The sequence below is a fragment of the Petromyzon marinus genome, unplaced genomic scaffold (assembly GCF_048934315.1).
Source record: "Petromyzon marinus isolate PM22_M1 ecotype Great Lakes invasive population unplaced genomic scaffold, UKy_Petmar_22M1.pri1.0 PM_Scaffold_211, whole genome shotgun sequence".
Classification (NCBI taxonomy): Eukaryota; Metazoa; Chordata; class Hyperoartia; order Petromyzontiformes; family Petromyzontidae; genus Petromyzon; species Petromyzon marinus.
The window spans coordinates 64594-76619 of record NW_027423182.1 but is presented as its reverse complement, the minus strand read 5'-3'; the positions used below and the strand labels follow the sequence as shown (position 1 = coordinate 76619).

General features: G+C 45.9%; 1 protein-coding gene across 1 annotated transcript in view; it reads left to right on the top strand.

The window, feature by feature from the left end:
• Positions 1–12026, top strand: part of LOC116958768 (ETS domain-containing transcription factor ERF-like) — a 146994-nt gene that overhangs the window by 75882 nt on the left and 59086 nt on the right. The window contains exons 2-3 of the mRNA XM_076063855.1: positions 3342–3410; positions 6497–6731. Of these exons, the coding sequence (XP_075919970.1) occupies positions 3344–3410; positions 6497–6731 (302 nt within the window). The 5' untranslated portion in view covers positions 3342–3343. The remainder of the gene's footprint in view (positions 1–3341; positions 3411–6496; positions 6732–12026) is intronic.

The window sequence follows — 12026 nt, the reverse complement described above, 5'->3', positions numbered from 1 at the left end:
TGGTTAGCGCACTGTGTGTGTGAGTGGGGAGTGGTGGTGCAGTGGTTAGCGCACTGTGTGTGAGTGGTGGTGCAGTGGTTAGCGCACTGTGTGTGAGTGAGTGGGGAGTGGTGGTGCAGTGGTTAGCGCACTTTGTGTGAGTGCGTGGGGTGTGGTGGTGCAGTGGTTAGCGCACTGTGTGTTTGTGTATCAGCACTTGCCCTTAATGTCTGCTACAGGCTATACTAGGAAGCTTTCTCCATATACACACAGATACACACAGAGATACACACACACAGATACACACTTACAGATACACACTCACACAGATACACGCAGATACACACACAGATACACACACAGAGATACACACACACAGATACACACAGATACACACACAGAGATACACACACACACACAGAATACACACACAGATACACACAGAGATATACACACACACATATATACACACACATATATACACGGATATTCACACACAGATACACACACAGATACACACACAGATACATACACACCACACATATACACAGATATTCACACACAGATACACACACACAGATACACACGCAGATACATACACACACAGATACACACACACCAGATATACACACACAGATACACACACAGATATACACACACAGATACACACACAGATATACACACAGATATACACACACAGATATACACACAGAGATAACACACAGATACACACACACAGATATACACACAGATACACACAGAGAAATACACACAGATACACACACACACAACTATATACACAGATATTCACACACAGATACACACACAGACACATACACACACAGATATACACACAGATACACACAGATACACACACAGATATACACACAGAGATATACACACACAGATACACACACAGATATACACACAGAGATTTTACACACAGATACACACACAGATATACACACACAGATACACACACACACAGAGAAATACACACAGATACACACACACAACTATATACACAGATATTCACACACCGATACACACACACACACAGATACACACACAGACACATACACACACAGATATACACACAGATACACACACAGATATACACACAGAGATATACACACAGATACACACACACAGATATACACACACAGATACACACACACAGATATACACACAGATATACACACAGAGATATACACACACAGATACACACACACAGATATACACACAGAGATATACACACACAGATACACACACACAGATATACACACAGAGATATACACACAGATACACACACACAGATACACACACAGACACATACACACACACAAATATACACACAGATACACACACAGATATACACACAGAGATATACACACACAGATACACACACAGATATACACACAGAGATATACACACAGATACACACACACAGATATACACACAGATATATACACACAGATATACACACGGATACACACACACAGATATACACACAGAGAAATACACACACACAGAAATGCACACACAGATACACACGCAACTATATACACAGATATTCACACGCAGATACACACACAGACACATACACACACAGATATACACACAGATACACACAGATACACACACAGATATACACACAGAGATATACACACACAGATATACACGCACAGATATACACACAGAGATATACACACACAGATACACACAGATATACATACACAGATATACATACACACATATACACACAGATATACACACACAGATATATACACAGATACACACACATACACACACACAGATACACACACAGACAAAGCTCCCCCAGGTAGCCTCTAGCAGGGCTGTAGGTGCAAGTGCTGTCACACACAGACACAGACAAAGCTACCCCCAGGTAGCCTCTAGCAGGGCTGTAGGGGCAAGTGCTGTTACACAGACACACAGACAAAGCTCCCCCAGGTAGCCTCTAGCAGTGTTGTAGGGGCAAGTGCAGTTACACAGACACAGACAAAGCTCCCCCAGGTAGCCTCTAGCAGGGCTGTAGGGGCAAGTGCTGTCACACAGACACAGACAAAGCTCCCCCAGGTAGCCTCTAGCAGGGCTGTAGTGGCAAGTGCTGTTACACAGACACAGACAAAGCTACCCCAGGTAGCCTCTAGCAGTGCTGTAGGGGCAAGTGCAGTTACACAGACACAGACAAAGCTACCCCCAGGTACCCTCTAGCAGGGCTGCAGGGGCAAGTGCTGTCACACAGACACAGACAAAGCTACCCCAGGTAGCCTCTAGCAGGGCTGTAGGGGCAAGTGCTGTCACACAGACACAGACCAAGCTACCCCAGGTAGCCTCTAGCAGGGCTGTAGGGGCAAGTGCTGTCACACACAGACACAGACAAAGCTACCCCAGGTAGCCTCTAGCAGGGCTGTAGGGGCAAGTGCTGTCACACACAGACACAGACAAAGCTACCCCAGGTAGCCTCTAGCAGGGCTGTAGGGGCAAGTGCTGTCACACACACAGACAAAGCTACCCCCAGGTAGCCTCTAGCAGGGCTGTAGGGGCAAGTGCTGTCACACACACACAGACAAAGCTACCCCCAGGTAGCCTCTAGCAGGGCTGTAGGGGCAAGTGCTGTCACACACAGACACAGACACAGACAAAGCTCCCCCAGGTAGCCTCTAGCAGGGCTGTAGGGGCAAGTGCTGTCACACACAGACACAGACAAAACTCCCCCAGGTAGCCTCTAGCAGGGCTGTAGGGGCAAGTGCTGTTACACACAGACACTGTGCTCACAACTGCACCACCACAGTTAGTCACCTGAGCTTGTACACAAGCAACCATTCCACGTTCCTATGCCAAGATAACAAACCAGAACGTGGCTAAGGTATCTCTCCCCCCCCCCCAACTCTCTCCCCCCACTCCCCACTCTCCCCCCCACTCTCCCCCCACTCTCCCCCCTCTCCCCCCCTCTCCCCCCACTCTCCCCCCACTCTCTCCTCTCCCCCACTCCCCCCACTCCCCCCACTACCCTCACCACCCCCACTCCCCCTCTCCCCACCCTGCCCCCACTCTCCCCCCAACTCCCCCCTTTCCCCCCACCCTCCCCCACTCCCCCCACCATCCCCCACTCCCCTCACTCTCCCCCACTCTCCCCCCACTACCCCCTCCCCTCTCCCCCACTCCCCCCACCACTACCCCCTCTCCCCCCACTCCCCCCACCACCCCCTCTCCCCCCACTCCCCCCACTCCCCCCACTCTCCCCCCACTCCCCCCTCTCCCCCCACCCTCCCCCACTCCCCCCACCATCCCCCCACTCCCCCCACCATCCCCTCTCCCCCCACTCCCCCCACCAGCTATGCACTGTTCGTGTGCCACGGACATTCTGGGAGCTGCGTGGAGCAACCCGGCGATATGGACCCCAGGTGACGTCACCACGCCCCTCCCCCCTCTTAACTCCTCCCCCTGCACCCACTAACTCCTCCCCCCTCCACCCCCTAACTCCTCCCCCCTCCACCCCCTAACTCCTCCCCTCTCCCCTCCCCCTTAACTCCTCCTCCTTCCCACCCTAGCTCCTCCCCTTAACTCCGCCCCCTTTACTAACTCCTCCCCCCTCCACCCCCTAACTCCTCCCCCTCATAACTCCTCCCCCCTCCTAACTCCTCCCCCCTCCACCCCCTAACTCCTCCCCCCTCCTAACTCCTCCCCCTCCTAACTCCTCCCCCCTCCACCCCCTAACTCCTCCCCCCTTTCTCCCCTCTTTACTCCTCCTCCCTCCCACCCTAGCTCTTCCCCCTAACTCCGCCCCCCCTCCTAACTCCTCCCCCCTCCACCCCCTAACTCCTCCCCCTTCCACCCCTAACTCCGCCCCCTCCTCCATTAACTCCTCCTCCCTCCCACTTTAACTCCTCCCCCTAACTCCGCCCCCTCCTCCTTTAACTCCTCCCCTAACTCCTCTCTCCTAACTCCTCCCCCATAACTCCTCCCCCCTCTCCTCCTATCTCCTCACCCCTCCCCCCTTAACCCCCCCCTAACACCTCTCCCATAACTCCTCCCCCATAACTCCTCCCCCCTCCGTCTCTATCTCTCTATCTCTCAATGTATCTCTCAATGTATCTATGTATCTCTCTATCTCTCAATGTATCTCTCAATGTATCTCTCAATGTATCTATGTATCTCTCTATCTCTCAATGTATCTCTCAATGTATCTATGTATCTCTCTATCTCTCAATGTATCTCTCTATCTCTCAATGTATCTCTCTATCTCTCAATGTATCTCTCTATCTCTCAATGTATCTCTCTCCATCTCTCAATATATATTTCTATGTATTTCTCTATCTCTCAATGTATCTATGTATCTATCTCTCTATCTCTCAATGTATCTCTCATTCTTTCTATGTATCTCTCTATGTATCTCTATATCTCTCAATGTATCTCTCTATCTCTCAATGTATCTCTCTATCTCTCTATCTCTCAATGTATCTCTCTATCTCTCAATGTATCTCTCAATATATATTTCTATGTATTTCTCTATCTCTCAATGTATCTATGTATCTATCTCTCTATCTCTCAATGTATCTCTCTATCTTTCTATGTATCTCTCTATGTATCTCTCTATCTCTCAATGTATCTCTCTATCTCTCTATCTCTCAATGTATCTCTCCATCTCTCAATATATTTCTATGTATTTCTCTATCTCTCAATGTATCTATGTATCTATCTCTCTATCTCTCAATGTATCTCTCTATCTTTATATGTATCTCTCTATGTATCTCTCTATCTCTCAATGTATCTCTCTATCTCTCAATGTATCTCTCTATCTCTCTATCTCTCAATGTATCTCTCTATCTCTCAATGTATCTCTCTATCTCTCAATGTATCTCTCTATCTCTCTATGTATCTCTCTATCTCTCAATGTATCTCTCTATGTATCTCTCTATCTCTCAATGTATCTCTCTATCTTTCTATGTATCTCTCTATCTCTCTATCTCTCAATGTATCTCTCTATCTCTCAATATATCTTTCTATGTATCTCTCTATCTCTCAATGTATCTATGTATCTCTCTATCTCTCAATGTATCTCTCTATCTCTCAATGTATCTCTCAATGTATCTCTCTATCTCTCAATGTATCTCTCTCTATCTCTCTATCTCTCAATGTATCTCTCTATCTCTCAATGTATCTCTCTATGTATCTCTCTATCTCTCAATGTATCTCTCTATCTTTCTATGTATCTCTCTATCTCTCTATCTCTCAATGTATCTCTCTATATCTCAATATATCTTTCTATGTATCTCTCTATCTCTCAATGTATCTATGTATCTCTCTATCTCTCAATGTATCTCTCTCCATCTCTCAATATATCTCTCTATGTATCTCTCTATCTCTCAATGTATCTATGTATCTCTCTATCTCTCAATGTATCTCTCTATCTCTCAATGTATCTCTCTATGTATCTCTCTATCTCTCAATGTATCTCTCTATCTCTCAATGTATCTCTCTCTATCTCTCTATCTCTCAATGTATCTCTCTATCTCTCAATGTATCTCTCTATCTCTCAATGTATCTCTCTATCTCTCTATCTCTCAATGTATCTCTCTATCTCTCAATGTATCTCTCTATCTCTCAATGTATCTCTCTATCTCTCAATGTATCTCTCTATCTCTCAATGTATCTCTCTATGTATCTCTCTATCTCTCAATTTATCTCTTGATGTATCTCTTTCCCTCTATCTCTCTCTCCATTTCTCCATCTCTCACTTCCCCACCACCGTTAAAGTCACAGTCCCGGACGAGCCCCCGCTGACCCACGGCGAGATCTCCGGCGGATTGGGAAAATCTCCTCCACCCCCCCCCCCCCCACCCACCCCACACCCCCCCCAACATAACTTCCCCATGACCGTTAAAGTCACAGTCCCGGACGAGCCCCCGCTGACCCGCGGCGAGATCTCCGGCAGCTTGGGAAAGTCTCCTCCAACCCCCCACCCACCCCACACCCCCCCCAACATAACTTCCCCATGACCGTTAAAGTCACAGTCCCGGACGAGCCCCCGCTGACCCATTGTGAAATCTCCAGCGGCTTGGGAAAGTCTCCTCCAATCCCCTCCCCCACCCCACCGTAATTTCCCCATCACCGTTAAAGTCGCCGTCCCGGACGAGCCCCCGGTGACCCGCGGCGAAATCTCCGGCGGCCTGGGAAAGTCTCATCTTCCACTCCCCACGGGGCAGGAGGGGAGAGAGATATACCTCAGGCCAAAGTCTGGTTTGTTAGCATTCTCTCTCTCTCTCTGTCTCCATCTCTCTCCCCGTGTCTCTCTCTCCCCGTGTCTCTCTCTCGCCGTTTCTCTCTCTCCCCGTGTCTCTCTCTCTCCCCGTATCTCTCTCTCTCCCCGTTTCTCTCTCTCCCCGTGTCTCTCTCTCTTTCCCCGTGACTCTCTCCATCTGTCTCCCCGTGTCTCTCTCTCAATGTGTCTCTCTCTCTCAATGTTTCTCTCCCCGTGTCTCCATCCCAGGCCTGGCATTCCCCGAGTGGGCCTACAAGCCCGACTCGAGCCCAGGCTCCCGACAGATCCAGCTGTGGCACTTCATCCTGGAGCTGCTCCAGAAGGATGAGTTCCGCGGGGTGATCGCCTGGGAGGGAGACTACGGGGAGTTTGTGATCCGGGACCCGGACGAGGTGGCTCGGCTCTGGGGGTCCAGGAAGTGCAAACCCAACATGAATTACGACAAGCTGAGCCGGGCACTGCGGTGAGACAGAGACACGCGGAGAGACACGGGTAGAGAGAGAGAGAGACATGGTGAGAGAGATAGAGAGAGACACGGGGAGAGAGAGACACGGGGAGAGACAGAGGAGGGGACAGAGACACGGGGAGAGAGACACGGGGAGAAAGAGAGAGGGACAGGGGGAGAGAGAGAGACACGGGGAGAGAGAGACACGGGGAGAGAGAGAGACACGGGTGGGAGAGAGACATGGGCGGGAGAGAGACACGGGTGGGAGAGAGAAACGGGTGGGAGAGAGACACGGGGAGAGAGAGGCACGGGGAGAGAGAGACACGAGGAGAGAGAGACACGGGGAGATAGAGACACGGGGAGATAGAGACACGGGGAGAGAGAGACACGGGGAGAGAGAGACACGGGGAAGGAGAGACACAGGGAGAGAGCCACACGGGGAGAGAGACACGGGGAGAGAGAGAGACACGGGGAGAGAGAGACACGCGGAGAGAGAGAGACGGGTGGGAGAGAGACACGGAGAGAGAGACGGGGGGAGAGAGACACGGGGAGAGAGAGACACGGGGAGAGAGAGACACGGAGAGAGAGAGAGACACGGGGAGATAGAGACATGGGGAGAGAGAGAAACGGGGAGAGAGAGACACGGGGAGAGACACGGGGAGAGAGAGACACGGGTGGGAGAGAGACACGGGTGGGAGAGAGAGACACGGGCGGGAGAGAGACACGGGTGGGAGAGAGAAATGGGTGGGAGAGAGACACGGGGAGAGAGAGACACGGGGAGAGAGAGACACGGGGAGAGAGACACGGGGAGAGAGAGACACGGGGAGATAGAGACACGGGGAGATAGAGACACGGGGAGAGAGAGACACGGGGAGAGAGAGACACGGGGAGAGAGAGACACGGGGAGAGAGAGACACGGGGAGAGAGACACACGGGGAGAGAGAGACACGGGGAGAGAGAGACACGGGGAGAGAGAGAGAGAGACGGGGAGAGACACGGGGAGAGTGACACGGGGAGAGAGAGAGACACGGGGAGAGAGAGACACGGGGAGAGAGAGACACGGAGAGGGAGAGAGACACGGGGAGATAGAGACACGGGGAGAGAGAGAAACGGGGAGAGAGAGACACAGGGAGAGACACGGGGAGAGAGAGACACGGGTGGGAGAGAGACACGGGTGGGAGAGAGAGACACGGGAGAGAGAGACACGGGGAGAGAGAGACACGGGTGGGAGAGAGACACGGAGAGAGAGAGAGACACGGGGGGAGAGAGAGACACAGTGAGAGAGAGACACGGGGAGAGAGACAGGGGGAGAGAGAGACACGGGGAGAGAGAGACACGGGAAGAGAGAGACACGGGGAGAGAGAGACATGGGGAGAGAGAAAGACACGGGGAGAGAGAGAGACACGGGGAGAGAAAGACACGGGGGGAGAGAGACACGGGGGGAGAGAGACACGGAGAGAGAGACACGGGGAGAGAGACACGGGGAAAGAGAGAGACACGGGGAGAGAAAGACACGGGGAGAGAGAGAGACACGGGGAGAGAGACATGGAGAGAGAGACACGGAGAGAGAGAGACACGGGGTGAAAGAGACACGGACGAGAGAGACACGGGGAGAGAGACACGGGGAGAGAGAGAGACATGGAGAGAGAGAGACACGGGGAGAGAGACATGAAGAGAGAGACACGGAGAGAAAGAGACACGGGGTGAAAGAGACACGGGGCGAGAGAGAGACACGGGGAGAGAGACAGAGAGAGAGAGAGACATTGGGATAGAGATGATGATACTACTACTACTGTTGTGTGTGTAACTATTACCACTACTGATGATGATACTACTACTACTGTGTAACTATTACCACTACTGATGATGATTCTACTACTACTGTGTAACTATTACCATTACTAATGATGATACTACTACTGTGTAACTATTACCACTACTGATGATGATACTACTACTACTAGTGTGTAACTATTACTACTACTGATGATTATACTACTACTAGTGTGTAACTATTACCACTACTGATGATGATACTACTACTGTGTAACTATTACTACTACTGATGATTATACTACTACTAGTGTGTAACTATTACCACTACTGATGATGATACTACTACTAGTGTGTAACTATTACCACTACTGATGATGATACTACTACTAGTGTGTAACTATTACCACTACTGATGATGATACTACTACTAGTGTGTAACTATTAGCACTACTGATGATGATACTACTACTGTGTGTGTAACTATTACCACTACTGGTGATGATACTACTACTAATGTGTAACTATTAGCACTACTGATGATGATTCTACTACTACTGTGTAACTATTACCACTACTGATGATGATACTAGTACTACTGTGTAACTATTACCACTACTGATGATGATTCTACTACTACTGTGTAACTATTACCACTACTGATGATGATACTACTACTATTGGGTAACTATTACCACTACTGATAATGATACTACTACTAGTGTGTAACTATTACCACTACTGATGATGATACTACTACTGTGTAACTATTACTACTACTGATGATGATACTACTACTAGTGTGTAACTATTACTACTACTGATGATGATACTACTACTAGTGTGTAACTATTACTACTACTGATGATGATACTACTACTGTGTAACTATTACTACTACTGATGATGATACTACTACTGTGTAACTATTACCACTACTGATGATGATACTACTACTACTACTGTGTAACTATTACCACTACTGATGATGATACTACTAGTACTGTGTAACTATTACCATTACTAATGATGATACTACTACTAGTGTGTAACTATTACCAGTACTGATGATGATACTAGTACTACTGTGTAACTATTACCACTACTGATGATGATACTACTACTAGTGTGTAACTATTATCACTACTAATGATGATACTACTACTGTGTAACTATTATCACTACTGATGATGATACTACTACTAGTGTGTAACTATTACTACTACTGATGATGATACTACTACTAGTGTGTAACTATTACCACTACTGATGATGATACTACTACTGTGTAACTATTATCACTACTGATGATGATACTACTACTAGTGTGTAACTATTACCACTACTGATGATGATACTACTAGTACTGTGTAACTATTACCAGTACTGATGATGATACTACTACTAGTGTGTAACTATTACCACTACTAATGATGATACTACAGTGTAACTATTATCACTATTGATGATGATACTACTACTAGTGTGTAACTATTAACACTACTGATGATGATACTAGTACTACTGTGTAACTATTACCACTACTGATGGTGATGATACGACTGTGTAACTATTACCACTACTGATGATGATACTACTACTAGTGTGTAACTATTACCACTACTGATGATGATTCTACTACTACTGTGTAACTATTACCACTACTGATGATGATGATACTACTGTGTGTGTAACTATTACCACTACTGATGATGATACTACTGTGTAACTATTACCACTACTGATGATGATACTACTACTAGTGTGTAACTATTACCATTACTAATGATGATACTACTACTAGTGTGTAACTATTACCACTACTGATGATGATACTACTACTAGTGTGTAACTATTACCACTACTGATGATGATACTACTACTAATGTGTAACTATTACCATTACTGATGATGATACTACTACTAGTGTGTAACTATTACCACTACTGATGATGATACTACTACTACTGTATAACTATTACCACTACTACTGATGATGATACTACTAATGTGTAACTATTACCATTACTAATGATGATACTACAACTACTACTGTGTAACTATTACCACTACTGATGATGATACTACAACTGTGTAACTATTACCACTACTGATGATGATACTACTACTAGTGTGTAACTATTAGCACTACTGATGATGATACTACTAGTACCGTGTAACTATTACCACTACTGATGATGATACTACTACTAGTGTGTAACTATTAGCACTACTGATGATGATACTACTACTAATGTGTAACTATTACCACTACTGATGATGATACTACTGTGTGTGTAACTATTACCACTACTGATGATGATACTACTACTAGTGTGTAACTATTACTACTACTGATGATGATACTACTACTAATGTGTAACTATTACTACTACTGATGATGATACTACTAGTACTGTGTAACTATTACCACTACTGATGATGACACTACTACTAATGTGTAACTATTACTACTACTGATGATGATACTACTAGTACTGTGTAACTATTACCATTACTGATGATGATACTACTACTAGTGTGTAACTATTACCACTACTGTTGATGATACTACTAGTGTGTAACTATTACTACTACTGATGATGATACTACTACTAGTGTGTAACTATTACCACTACTGATGATACTACTACTGTGTAACTATTACCACTACTGATGATGATACTACTACTAGTGTGTAACTATTACTACTACTGATTATGATACTACTACTGTGTAACTATTACCACTACTGATGATGATACTACTACTACTGTATAACTATTACCACTACTGATGATGATGATACTACTACTGTGAGTGTAACTATTACCACTACTGATGATGATACTACTACTGTGTAACTATTACCACTACTGATGATGATGATACTACTAATGTGTAACTATTACCACTACTGATGATGATACTACTACTGTGAGTGTAACTATTACCACTACTGATGATGATACTACTACTAGTGTGTAACTATTACTACTACTGATGATGATACTACTACTAGTGTGTAACTATTACCACTACTGATGATGATACTACTACTGTGAGTGTAACTATTACCACTACTGATGATACTACTACTAGTACTGTGTAACTATTATCACTACTGATGATGATACTACTACTAGTGTGTAACTATTACTACTACTGATTATGATACTACTAATGTGTAACTATTACCACTACTGATGATGATACTAGTACTACTACTGTGTAACTATTACCACTACTGATGATAATACTACTACTACTACTGTGTAACTATTACCACTACTAATGATGATACTACTACTACTACTGTGTAACTATTACTACTACTGATGATTATACTAGTACTAGTGTGTAACTATTACCACTACTGATGATGATACTACTACTGTGTAACTATTACCACTACTAATGATGATACTACTACTAGTGTGTAACTATTACCACTACTGATGATGATACTACTACTAGTGTGTAACTATTACCATTACTGATGATGATACTACTACTAGTGTGTTACTATTACCACTACTGA